This window comes from Tasmannia lanceolata, unplaced genomic scaffold, assembly GCF_043159265.1.
Source record: "Tasmannia lanceolata isolate RefF3 unplaced genomic scaffold, GAP_Taslan_0.1 ptg000006l, whole genome shotgun sequence".
Lineage (NCBI taxonomy): Eukaryota > Viridiplantae > Streptophyta > Magnoliopsida > Canellales > Winteraceae > Tasmannia > Tasmannia lanceolata.
The window spans coordinates 20,168,667-20,182,831 of NW_027518683.1; the positions used below are offsets into that span (position 1 = coordinate 20,168,667).

The window sequence follows — 14,165 nt, forward strand, 5'->3', positions numbered from 1 at the left end:
GTTGATTTGTGGAGGATCGAATGGTTAGGATGATTATATGGAGATGGTTTGTTAGGAACACCCTATCTATGTAAGGTTGTATGTAATGAATGGGTTGGATGAGTCAAATAACATGGGAGATGGTTATTTATAGTGGCTTGCTCAGATAAGCTGCTATCTAAGCTATAGCTCAGAAACCATGCCCCATGGGGGAAAAAAAAAAAAACACCAACATTACTTGAACCTCTCCTTAGTCAAAGTCTTATTGACAAGGACTTTAACATCTCTAAAATTTATCATCCCTCTTAAAATCGTGGAAACGAGAAAAGAAAAATAAATAAAAAATTCCACAAGAAATGTTTTTCCTGCAATCCAAAGGGGCCCAAAAACGTTTTCATGGTTGCCCAACATGGAGTTGTTAAACCCAATTAAAAACACACCTTATGCGGGCACGACAGAGGGTAAGTTAGTAATTAAAGTACGGAGATAGAATCCATAACGTTTATAAGAGAAGGGAAAGATCCGAAAAACTCTCACATAGGTTTCTCTTCTATCTTTCTTTCAGTTCCTTCCCTTTCTCAAAATGCCTCAAACCCTTGAAACGAACGGCCACGATTCATGTACAACATTGAAAGCGTTCCTTTTCCTACGGGAAAACCCCAGCGAGTTTTTCCGGCGGTGGGCAAAAGGAGCCCTATGTTTTTTTCTCTCCCTTTCCTTTCTATTCGTTCTCTATTCAACAATCTCTAACCAACCCCGATGGAAATGCCTAGAATCCACGACCGCCGTTATAAATTCCTGTGAATTCCTCCCTCCGGCAAATTCCCCGGCCGCAGCACCTACCGACGGTAACAAAACAAAAATCTCCCACATAGTTTTTGGCATCGGTGGGTCCCTCAAAACATGGCCAAACCGCCGCCATTACAGCGAGCTTTGGTGGCGCCCGGGCGAGACACGTGGGTTCGTCTGGCTCGATGAGAAACCGCCGGAAAAAGAGCCCTGGCCGAAAAATTCGCCTCCGTATCGAGTATCGGGCGAAACGTTACCGTTCGAGTATAAGAGCTCGTATGGGTCGGTATCGGCGGTTCGGATGGCGCGTATCGTATCGGAGAGCGTTACGTTGGGGTTAAAGAATGTACGGTGGTACGTTATGGGGGATGATGATACGGTTTTTTTTACGGAGAATCTCGTATCGGTTTTATCGAAGTATGATCATGAGGAGATGTATTATATCGGGGGCGTATCGGAGAGTGTGGAACAGGATGTGATGCATTCGTACGGTATGGCTTTTGGGGGAGGAGGTTTTGCGATCAGTTACCGGCTAGCGGAGGTTCTTTCTAGGGTTTTGGATGGTTGTCTTGACCGGTACCGATATTTCTACGGTAGCGATCAGCGAGTTCATGCTTGCTTGAGTGAACTCGGGGTCCCACTCACTAGAGAACCCGGGTTCCACCAGGTAATTTTATTTATTATTTTTGGCTATTAAAAAAAGTTCCAGTTAGGTAGCACAAAGCATGGTTTTAAATTTCGACCGAATCACCGAAACTACACAAAACCGAAATCGAAATGGTCATTTATTTCAGCCGAAATTTCGGAATTTCGGTCACAAAAAATCTGTTTTTTAAATATTAATTTAATATTTCACCGAAATTTAATAATGAATAAAATATTACTTTTTTTTTTTTAACCAGATTTCGACCGAAATTTCAAAGTCCGAAACCGGTACCGAAACCGAAATTTTAAACCTCGGCAGAAAGTCACTTTTAGGGTCAATGGTAAAAGACAATATATGGATCCCAGTTCATAAGGGTGCAATGGCTCTAGCCTCGAGTGAGACTATATGGAATACTGATATTTGAACTACCATGTTTTGATAGTTGCACTGACTCACCTTGTATTTTGCTATTTGAGAAGTGGTAAAAAGGTGAGAAAGTATATATGATGAGTGGGCATATAAGTACGGCCCACTCCATAGGATGATTCAAATTGTACATTTGTTGGCCCACAGCATAAATACTGTGCCGAAAATCATAATCATTTACATAGGATGATCCTAATCCTCCAATCTATTGAACCATCAACGTAGGTTGTGCCCCAAAAATCATTTTCAGGGTGATCCAAACACACTAATCTATAGAGGAAACACATATTATGGAAAGCTCAGTAGATCGGAGGGTTAGGATCATCCTGTGGAAATGATTTCTAGGGCACAACCTATTTACGTTGTGACACCCAACAGATGGACGGTTTGGATCATCCTATAGAATGGGTACTTTTTCAAAAATACGTATTTGTACATGCACCCATCAAATAATTTCTCACTTTCTACAATTTGTTAAATAGAAAAAGACAAGGTGAGTTAGTGCAATCATAACATCATGGTAGTGCAAATATCAGCTGGCTAATTGTCGTTGCGTCTTTCATGGTTTAGTTGAAAATGTGCGTGGGGACTTAATGCGCCCACTTGAAAATTCTGCCACTTTAAATTGACTCAGTTTGATGTAGAAACACGTGGCGTGGCGTGGCTTTCCTAAGAGTCACACAACACCTTTGCACATGTCTTCACTACAGAAAATGCTAATTTACGCCGGTCGCGTAACCGACTTATGTTTTTTCTACCTCAACGAATTTTTCATAAATAGACTTTAGTGCTCCAATTAAGTCAAGTAAAGGTTTTTGCGTTTTTTCTACGCGGAAAAAGAAATCCAGGGTATAATAAAATCTCAAGATAAACCTTTTCTGTTTTGTCGTTTTGTTGTGACAGCTGGATATACGTGGCGACGCGTACGGACTACTCGGGGCCCACCCAGTGGCCCCACTCGTATCCCTCCACCACCTCGATTACCTGAAACCGATAATACCATCTCGGACCCAGCTAGACGGGCTGGGGATGGTGGTTCGTGCTTCGAGATCGGACCCGGGTCGGACCCTGCAGAAGAGCTTCTGTTACGACGTGAGGCGGAAATGGACGGTGTCGATTTCTTGGGGGTACACGGCTCAGATCTACCCGTGGATCTTAACAGCCAATGTTCTAGAGAGGCCGTTCCAGACTTTCCAAACGTGGAGGAGTTTTCGTGGCGAGCCATTCACGTTCAATACGAGGCCGTGGAAAGCTGAGGTGTGTGAGGAGCCTTTGGTTTATTTTTTGGAGGGAGTGGTGAAAGGGAGGAATGGTGACACACAGACGTCTCACTCTAGGTACGTGGCGGAGGCCCGGAAGGATTGTAAAAGGCCCGATTACCAGTCCGCTTTGAAAGTCAAGAGGGTCAATGTTTTGGCTCCCAAGATGAAACCTGACTATTGGAGTAAGGTGAGAATGTTGTTTGCTCTCTCTCTCTCTCTCACACACACAGCTTCACCTACTTGTTTTGGTAGACAGACCCTCAATTTATTACTCTCTCTCAAAAGAAACTACAGCTACTTGTTTTGGTAGATACACACTCACTCTCTCTCTCTCTCTCTCTCTCTCTCTCTCTCTCTCTCTCTCTCTCTCTCTCTCTCTCTCTCTCTCTCTCTCTCTCTCTCTCTCTCTCTACTAGCTTTGGTAGTCACAATAGAAAACTACATCTACTGGTTTTTGCAGTCACGAGATCACCCCTCCCCACACCAACCATGTCCACATTTTTTATTGTGGCTTATTTAGAGAAATACTTATATAAATAGAAAGTGTTAACTTACCAACTTCTCCAAAAGCGTAAGCTGTTGGAGAAAGGCGTTATTTATCTTTTATACTTTTAACACTCCCTCCACACGTGTGGTCCACTTGGCAAACACGTGGCACATGTGGTCCACTTTGGACTAACCATCGCATGTGGATTTTTGCTATCCGGGAGGTTTGAACTCGAGACCTTTGGCTGTAATACCTTGTTAACTTTCCAACTTCTTCAAAAGCTTAAGCTGTTGGAAAAAGGCATTATTTATCTTTTATTTTCAAAGAAAATTTCCTGAACTCATCCCAAGTATCATTTTCATTTTTTTCCTAATAATTATGCCCGAACCCAGAGTTTGTAAGGATGCCATTATTGTTGGGTATACAGTATAACCCTAATAATGTTCGAATATAATCTCAATAAGATAATGGACTGGTGTAGTGGGCCTACATGGCCTAGAGTCCATTAACCAGTCAATAACCCTAGCTTTATTCAATAACCAAAAAAAACTTATGTTCCTGGAGAGTCATGGTTCCTTTCAAATTAAACAAAAGAAATTGGTGCTCGGTGCAAGTATCATAATCTCTCTTCCTTATTTTCTCTGTTTTTCTATGTGTCTTTGGGTTTTAACCCATAAATCTTCCACATGTGCAGGCTCCACGCAGACAGTGCTGCGAGATAGTGGGTAATGGTGGAAAGAATAGCATCAATGTCAGGATCCGAAAATGCAAGCATGGTGAAAGCCTTTCTCTCCCTTAGTTCCTCCTCAGATGTAAATTCTCCTCTGTAAAATTAACTTATAGAAAAAAGGAAATAAGTGGGAAATTGAGATACTTTTTTTTATTCCAATTTACTTATTAAGCAGGAATTGAATACTTTTATCAACGGTGGATCTTGTAACATGCAGAGAGAATTCTGTTTTTTGTTTATGCAATTTATGAGGAAGATATAGGTCAGATCTCGGTCGGGTTTGGGTCAGACATACGTTACATTGTATTTGATATTTGAGAAAGACAATATGATAGCTGCATGAATGGTCGAGGAACCCTCGTACCATTTCTCTTTACAGTAACTTATTCCCCAAATGGTCCTCTTGTTTCTTAATAAATAACGGATATGCCATTCTCTTTCCTTGGAAATTGGGCTTGGATGGTGAAATTTGTTGGGGGGTTGATTAGGGACATTAATGGTATGATAATTTCCAATAAAATGATCAGTGCCACGACCCCAAGAGAAAACCATTGTTAGGATTAATGAATATGGGCACAAAATCTGAATGATTTGGATAGGACCCACATGCTTTTTTTTACCCATAAAAACAAAATAATTTTTTGTCTTATTTTACTTTTCAAAATTACTATTAAAATGCACAAAAATGAAAGTTTAAGAAATAAAACACCATTGGCCTCTTAATTTTTTTTCTTTTTTGAATGGTAGCAGACTTCATCAGGTACAAAAATGGGGCGACTGAGAAAGTGCACCCCAAACAGAAGTACAAACAAAAACTTAAGACAAAAACCAAAGAGTTGAAAGACAAAAATACCACCCAATTATAGGGTTAGGGAATAAAAAAGCTCCAAACTCTTTATCTACTCCTTCCTTGGCTAATCTATCTGTAATCCTGTTAGCCGATCTTACATGCATTAAAGATAAGGAGGCACCATTCGTTCTATCACGATTGACGTCTTAACAAAATAAACAAAAGGCAAAAAAAATTAAAAAATTATTCTTTTAGTGTATAAATGTGAATGTGATATAATCCGATATTTTGCGTGCCACAATTGTAATTAGATTTAAAGGCAATTTAGTTACATTATTTATCATTTTAACAATATATCATTGATCTATAGATAAATTTAAGCCGTTGTTGATATGTTTTCATTCTAAGAACAAAAAATTAGTTCAATTATATTCTTGTTAATCTTTTAATGGGATCTGTTCGACCAATTCCTAGCAGATTTTGTCATATTCATTTAATTCATCTTAGGTGACTTTTCTGCAAAAGTTTGCTGCGAAATGGCTTTCCACGAAATCGCCTAGTAAATCCCTCTGATCAAAACCCCATCATTTTTCTCATAAATAATCCAATTATAACCGAGGCCAAGGGGCTAGATGTACGCTGTCTTACCCCTGCTTTGAATGTGAATCATTGCTTTCTTTTTTTTCTTTTTCTTTTTACTTTTTCCTTTCTGTTTGGATTGCATGATTTTTTTTTAAAAGTTGGAAAAGAAAAAATATTCCTAAATTTTATTTTACACACTCACACACACAAAAATAAATAAATAAAGACTTGAGCCAATCCTTTTAAATTTAATTTGTACATAGAGACCTGTAATTAATTAAGATAAAAAAATGGGTGGCCCAGTGCATGAGGCTCCCGCCATTGCGGGTCTAGGGAGGGCTAGATGTACGCAGTCTTACCCCTGCTTTGAATGTGAATCATTACTCTCTCTTTTTTTCTTTTTCTTTTTACTTTTTCCTTTCTGTTTGGATTGCAGGAATTTTTTTTTTAAAAGTTGGAAAAGAAAAAATATTCCTAAATTTTATTTTACACACATACACACACACAAAAATAAATAAATAAAGACTTGAGCCAATCCTTTTAAATTTAATTTGTACATAGAGATCTGTAATTAATTAAGATAAAAAAATGGGTCGCCCAGTGCATGAGGCTCTCGCCATTGCAGCTCTAGGGAGGGCTAGATGAACGCAGTCTTACCCCTGCTTTGCAGAGAGGCTATTTTCGTGACTCAACCCGTGACCACCAGGTCATAATGGAGCAACCTCACCGCTGCGCCAAGGCTCTCTCTCTACCTTTAATTTAAGATAATATCCCTCTAAATTAACCATTTCCCTCTATCTTGTAGAAAGGAAATTTTTTCCTAAGGCTCCGTTTCTTTCAATGTAAAATGGGCATCAAACAATTTAATGGCCGTAAATTTTTTTTTTAGGGCCATTTTATTTCAAAAGAAACAGGGCCTAGAAAAAATTTCCTTCACAAATGTTTTTTCTTTCAATCCAAACAGAGCCAGCATCCATTATTAAGAAATCTAATGGAATGGAGAAGTTTGGGAAGTCAAGAGGGAGCGATTTTAAGGTCATCTCGGTTGTGTTCTTCAACGCTTGTCATTTTACACTTTCCAAAGCAGGTGAAACGGATTTGTTCCAAAAAATTAGTGATTTTACCCGCCTCACATTAAAGATTTAGAGAAACGGCAGAATGGACCAGGTTTGATGAATGCTAGTCCCCGGTTATTTATGATTTTTTTCATCTTGTGGAATGTCTCCACTTTATTGGGCTCTGGTTCTAGCTTTTCAGGCATTGCTAAAATTGTATGTTTCTCTTAAAAAGAGAGTCTATCTATTTCGATGCAGTTGGAGAGAAATTGCACATTAATTAATATTCATTGCAGTATGTAATTTTGAGCTAAAACTATTGTAATCATGTTTTATTATTTTCTCATAGTGGAAGATCGTGTTCAAGCTCCGTCCCAGGACATGTATCTTAGTTGAACCACCTATAATATGTGTGCATCTTGTTGTTGTTCTTTTCTATTGCTTTTTGCGTGATTGGATCTGTTCTCTCCTTAAAAAGTGAGCCACAAAATGACTTTCTAAGAAGAGAACTAATATGATGCCCGGCCGTTAGGTTATAAAGGGCGGAGAGAGAAAACCATCTCTCCCTTGATTTTTAATCCAAGAGAAAGTCATTTTTCTGACTTTTGGTTGGTTAAAAAACCAAGGCAAGAGGTTTTGTCTCTACCCGCCCTTTACATTCTCACGGTCGAGCATCATATAATTTCTCTTCTAAGAAATTGCCTTAGCATAGCCCTGTAATTCGAGAGAAAAGAATACTGTTAAAGCCACTTTTCAGGTGAAAAACCTTAGAAAGTTTAATATATGGAAAGGGATTTCCTAGCATTCATCGCAAAAGGCATTTCACAGAGCAAGGCATTCATTCCCGAGGTGGCTGCTCTCACATTCAACAGGCCATCCGCAAAATGCCTTATACGATGGACACTAGCAAACCTTAGAAAACTTGCCTTGCTCCGTCTCTTTTTTTACTTTAGTAAAGAAAATGACATGCTGTCAAGTCGATATGGCCAATTCTGCCGAATCACATAAATGTTTGTTTTTATGTATTTTTCATTTTATTTATTTAATTTCCTCATATTTTGTATTGATCTTGTATAGAGTCGATGTCTACACTTATTTATTGTAAATTGATTTATTTTTCCATTTGCTTCTCACAGTGCTTCCCATCTTTCCATTGTGCCGGCAAACCCTAAAGTCCCTTGTAGGTCTTACGATGGAAGTAAGACCTTTTTTTATGACGTAGGCTATCCCCACCCCTATTTTAGGGCAGAACTAATCCTTATGGATTCACGCAATCATCCATAAACCACGCGCATCGGGTTTAAGGGAATTCGAACTCTCTTCACTGGAGAGCATACCCATGACTTTAAGCCAAAGAGCCACACCCGTCCGGGTGGAAGTACAACCCTTGATATTTGATCCAAAAGCATCCTCTTAAAAAGTGGGCTGCTGTTGGATCAAATATCAAGGGTAGTACCACAGGCATAGTACTTAACGGTCGACCACCATATAAAAACTCCGATTTTAATTTTTCTTTTATGAATAAGAAATATAATATCCAAGTTCCTATTATTATCTAATTGCTTATTAGTCCCTACATGGCAAAATAATTGCTTATTAGTCCCTAAGAAAAGCATATTAGCTGAACAGTCTTACTTTTCGAAAATATTTGCTGAAAGGTCCCTAAAACTCACGAACCTCAGTTAAAAATTTTAAAATGGCAAATTTACCCCCCAACCCATTTAATCCGTTCTAGCGTTTTTTTTTTTTATCGGAAAAGTGTTGCTACTCAGTCTTGTAGCTAAGCTTATCTACTCAGTCGGGTTAAATACAGTGGGGGGTCCACATTGTTTGGGTGATCCAAACCATTCATTTGAAAGTCCCTTACATAGATAGGGTGTCTACAAAAAATCAGACCCATAGGATGATCCTAACCCATCCAACAGTGGAGGGAAAAATGGGCAGATTTGTGGACAAACTGTGTGTCCATCCCATTTTTCCCTCCACTGTTGGATTGGTTAGGGACTTTCTTATGGGTCTGACTTTTTGGGGACACCCTATCTGGGTAAGGGACTTTCATATGAATGGTTTGGATTACCAAACAATGTGGGCCCCCACTGTATTTAACCCGACCGAGTAGATAAGCTTAGCTACAAGACCGAGTAGCAACACTTTTCCGTTTTTTATTTCCCTTCCAAAATTTTCTAGAAAAAAAAAACTAGGAAATAAGCGACAATATTATCTCTTTCAATATTGACTTTCACTTTGACATTTTTCCTTCTTCTTCTCCTAAAATTAGAAGTCAAACCCTAGTTCTTATTCCTCAATGAAAAAAAATTTCATAGAAATAATTTTCCATCAGAGATATTTTCTTGCAATCCAGCCAAGATAGGAATTTCTCATAAAAGTTAGAAACGAAAAATACTCCTAAAATTTCTTACTTTATTTATCTATGAAGAAAAGATAACTCAAACCAACCTTATTTAAATTATTTAAGATGGTTTTTCAATTTATTTAATTCCTAAAATATTTTTTTTGTCGAAGTTTTTTTGACGAGAATATTGAAAGAGATAATATTGTTCCTTATTTCCTAGTTTTTTTTCCAAAAATATTTGAAGGGAAATAAAAAAAAAAACGTTAAAACTGATTAAATGGGTTGGGGGGTAAATTTGCCATTTTAAAATTTTTACGGAGAAAATTGAAGCTCGTGAGTTTTAGGGACCTTTTAGCAAATATTTTCTAAAAGTAGGATTGCATGTTCAGCTAATATGCTTTTCTTAGGGACTAATAAGCAATTATTTTGCCATGTAGGGACTAACCAGCAAAAATCCCTTTTTACTAATCAGTATACGAAAGAGTAGTGACCTTCTACGTATTTTTATTGTTTTGGAATATCCAAGTAGGGGTTGGAAAATTATATAATTTTCAACACTTCCAAAGAACTTGGATATCCATGTATTGGAACGGACTCTGTAAAATCAACCCGAGACGCTACAATTGCTTTCCGCACGAAGGGTACAGAGATACAAGAGAATTACAATTATGCCATTACTTCGTTCTGCATGCAAGCCCTAACCCTAATCTTCACCTCTGTAACTTTCATGCCAGACGAAGGAATAACTTCACAGCATTCTCTTCTTCTTCCACCCTGATAATAAGAAGCAAAAACAAGAAGAAAGAAGTTAGTCAAAGAGGAAATAATCTTCTGTATCAGTAAGCTGAGGTCCTCTATGGTAAGTTTGATTACAACTAGTTGTCTTGTACTCTTGTAGAATAGTGGTGAATTAGAACTGAAGTAGTCAAGCTCTACTGATAAGTAGGGTTTGGTTGTCAACTAAAGTAGTTTCTTAGTACTGTCATTACCAAAATATGGTGACAGTATAGATGTCACTACCAATATAGAGAGAAACGAGAGAAAGAGAGAAGAGTGTTAAATTCCAAGAGAGTACTAGCGAAAAACCTTGTTTTTTCGAGTAGTTTTATGGAGGACAAAAGTCATGCCACATGGGCAAACAAGGGAGAGAGCAGGCAAGTAGTCTCCTAGTACTCTGAATCAAACCATGTAACGAGACACTACTAGTAAATGGCGTTGTACCCTAAAACCAACCAAAACAAGTAAAACCCAGAAATTATGAAACCAAAGTAACCCATAAAGATGTCACAATAACATAGAAATGGGAGTCGTTAACTGATCTTAACCATCCAATTTGCATCCAATAAATGGATGGATAAAATAATAAAGCAATTGGTCGACATTCAAGACCGATCGGATAGTTAGGATCACATCTGTCCATGATTTTTAGCTATTGCATCGCTAAGATGGAATCCACTGTAATCAATGGATTGGATCATGTATGTGGTTTTAATCACATGGTGTCCATGGAATGCCTACTTACCCAAGTGAGTCTTCTAGCTTGTGAAAAAACTTGAATTTTCGATACCATATCCGCCGAATGGCCACCTGTAGGAGCGCAAGCCGGAAGCCGCCACGGCCATCTTCGAGTGTAATTAGTAACAATCGAATTGTTATTCCATATATTATCTACAGATTCAAAGAAAAACATGTGGGGAGCTTGACATGGATCATTGGTGAGAGGCCGCGTATTGAACATGAAGGACTGTCTCGGGGTGTTCCTCCACGCGTGAAATGTCTGAAGAGGCCTCTGTAGAATACTTGGGGGGTGAATTTTCTCATATATTTGCGCCGAGTAGCCCCATGAGATAGAGAATGACCAATTGGTTCGCTTGTCATAACAGACAGTTTGCTGTAACAGGCGAGAAGAATCAGATTTTGCGGCTTTCATGATGTGTTGGAGGGATTGAAGGCGATTCATGGAAGGGAAGATGGGATCGATGGCGTCTATGTGATGGAGGGAGAGGAGAGGAGCTTTTGGATGTGCTGATAAAAATCCCGATATGTCACCGTGCAAATCGATCTGCGATAAGCAACAAAAATATAGTTTGAGAGGAGAATTCTCAAATGACAAGTTGTTCTTCCCATAAAATTTACACCAGAACTTGTTTTTTTTACCGTCGATCGAATCAATGCACATGCTCCTTCATTGATGGGTCTGTGCACCAATTAGATACTCTAAAGATGGTTATACATGGAGTTTCCATGTATTGGCAACTGTTCTAAAAAATGCATCAGTTTTCTGTCCAGAGTATGTATGTTTACTATACAAATACTTAATTTTCTACCTAAAATATGAAAAAAAAAAATGCATTAAGGATTGTTTAAGTGCATATATTTGATAGATTAGGATGTGGGTGTGATTGTCACTAAATCAACTTCTCAGTAATTTTGTAGTTCTCACTATATTTATAAATAATGTAAGAGAAATTAATGAATTAATTGTGAGAGTTGTGTCTAATTCAAAATCTACATATTTTTTCCCAAAGTATGGATTTTTGAATTATTCAGTATTTTTAAATGTTCAAATGGGCATCAAAATTTTGGATTTTTCAAGAATTTTGGACAAGATTACAAAAACTATACCTGGTGAAAACCCCTTTCAAAGGTGAGAGACACCCCTAACTCAGCTACACAGGACTGTATGACATGATCACTCCCATACAAGGTCTGGTATCTCTTCAAGCAATCATCTAAAATCCTCACCAAAGCCTTCATAAGAGGGAAACTGATAGCATAAGCTGCTCCTCCAAACGCCATCTCAAAAGAATTATCTAAATTCTGCGAAATGCACTCCGAATTCCCCCCAATATACCAGTACTTGTTATGATCATACTTTGAGAGAGCTTCCACAAGATTATCTATGAAAAGAACTGTATCATCATCAGTCATTACATACCATCTCACTCCTTCTTTCACAGAATTAAAGCTCTCTAACACCACACGCGCCATTCTACATGCGAACGGCATTCCATGCTTCGCATAGTCTTTAAATTTTGAGACATCTTCAGAAATTCGAAAAGGGGGAGAAGAAGGAGACCATGGGTACGCGGGCGCTTTGTCTAACCAGACGAATCCTCGGGTGCGATTGGGACACCACCATTGATCTACGTATGCTTCTCGGCCTCTCCATGTATTGAGAGAACCAGCAATGGCAAATTGGATGTGGCTAAGATCAGTATTGGGAGATTTTGAATGGCTATGGATTTGGGAATTGGGGTCCCTTCCATGAATCTGTTTGAAGATTAAGGAGAAGTGTTGAGATGATTGGGTAAAAGGGTTGTTAGAAAGTAGAATGTAGATTAGGTAAATTAACAAGCCAGATAGTGCTAATGCCTTGCATAAACGCCCTATAAATGTCTCTGATAGAACAGAAAAATCTCTTGTAATTGCACTAAAACTTGCACCTCGTAAAGACCTTTCTGAAGTCATTTGGTGCAAATGAAAGACCACAAGTTGACTGTTCTAACAGAAAGAAATCAAACCCAAATGATTTTCTTTCTCTAAAGAGAGATTTTAAAGTTGGCAGAGAAAATCTAGACTTGGGTTTCTTTTATTTTGTTTTTTTAACACTAGCTGCTGATTCATGTGATATAAGTCTACTTTTTTACTAGTTTTTTGCTGCTTTGGTGGAGGAATTGCGTTGTACATGCTCTCATGGATGCCTCTAACGAGTAAAACGAATAAAAAAGATAGAAGGCACGAGAAAGAGAAAATTTTGAAAGCCAAAAAGCAGGAAAAGGAAGGGAATTTTCTCGAGGGCTATGGTTTCCTGAAGATTGAAATGCATGTTTCTAACGAACTCAAGAGTAGTTCTCGTGATAGAGGAATGTTTAAGTAGGGACAATCTCGTTTCAGTAGAATGAAGCATGCTCGTTATTATATAGTGGGCCCCACCTTAAGTTGATCAAGACCGCCCATCTGATAGGCCTACTATGGATCTCCATTCTTTTAACATTCAATAAGAAAAATGCTAAAAAAAAAAACTAGGGCTATTAGGCTTCTTCCTAAAAGTCACTTTTTGGGCCTTTTATGTGCCACATGGACGAGATCGTGTCCGTTGATCCAATCAAATGCCATTGAGCACCTTGGTTGGATGATCCTAAAACCCTAACGTCAAAGCCTCCTTTAGGATGCTGCCAAGAAAAGCTAAAGCGTTGATTTGTGTAGTCCTCCTTTATCTAATGCATAAGATGTCAGTGGGCCACTGCATAATGTTCTACAAGATCAACGGTCTCGTTTTCATATACATGTCAAAAATTGTAAATGCGGCCCTCTGCAGCCTTAGATACACAAGAGAGGGCTGTCCGAAGTAAAAAAATGGAGCGAATATATCACCTCCCAAAAACAAATTGTATGCCCTTCCCTTAAACAAATCATATGCCTCCCACTCCAACCCCTTAGATCTCATAAAATCAACAACAGAGCAGATTTCTAATGTTGTATACCCCTTCAACCCATAGTTTTATTGAAAGAAAATAGTAGTGGAAGAAAACAAATGATAAAGAGGCTCTACCCTTATCTTTAACTTTTGAATTTTTTTGGGAAATGATAAATGCACCCCTTTCCATTACTTGTGACACCCAGCTACAGTGTACTATGACTGCAAAGGGGCTGATGTACTTCACATTTGAAGGAATGAACGGTCCTGATTGCCACGTACAATGCAGCTGGGTGTCCCAAATGATGAAAAAGGGCGCATTTATCATTTTACATACTCTAGGCATTGGTCCGCTTAGAGGCCACACATTTTATCATCCCAGGGCTTGCCAAGTAGAATAACCAAGGGACTTCACATGTACGACAGCTTTGGTGTAAGGTGGAAATGGGAAAGGTCTAATATTCATAACATCTTCCTCTATACATTTTTTATTTCACACAAAGCAAATTCATACTAGAAAACACAAGGCACTTTTTAAGTTTTTTGTATTATTACTTTTTTTCCTAAACTAAATGGGGCTTTTAGAAAACCAACCACCTCACCCTGAATGGTCCATGACAGAAGAATCACCTGAGAAAACAATCCT

The 14,165-nt window shown here is 38.4% G+C and overlaps 2 protein-coding genes across 2 annotated transcripts; one reads left to right on the top strand and one right to left on the bottom strand.

The window, feature by feature from the left end:
• The first annotated feature begins 465 nt into the window (after positions 1-465).
• LOC143878475 (uncharacterized) lies at positions 466-4,531 on the top strand. The gene is made up of 3 exons (XM_077380760.1): positions 466-1,435; positions 2,744-3,289; positions 4,284-4,531. Exons 1-3 carry the CDS (start codon positions 563-565, stop codon positions 4,386-4,388), a joined length of 1,524 nt encoding a protein of 507 aa, XP_077236875.1. The 5' UTR covers positions 466-562; the 3' UTR covers positions 4,389-4,531.
• Positions 4,532-9,695: 5,164 nt separating this feature from the next.
• LOC143878476 (fringe-like protein (DUF604)) lies at positions 9,696-12,441 on the bottom strand. Its single transcript, XM_077380761.1, has 3 exons — positions 11,725-12,441; positions 10,622-11,161; positions 9,696-9,873 (listed from the first exon to the last, which is right to left on the bottom strand). The coding sequence occupies exons 1-3, from the start codon at positions 12,106-12,108 to the stop codon at positions 9,766-9,768; spliced, it is 1,032 nt and encodes a 343-aa protein (XP_077236876.1). The 5' UTR covers positions 12,109-12,441; the 3' UTR covers positions 9,696-9,765.
• Between the last annotated feature and the right edge of the window lie 1,724 nt (positions 12,442-14,165).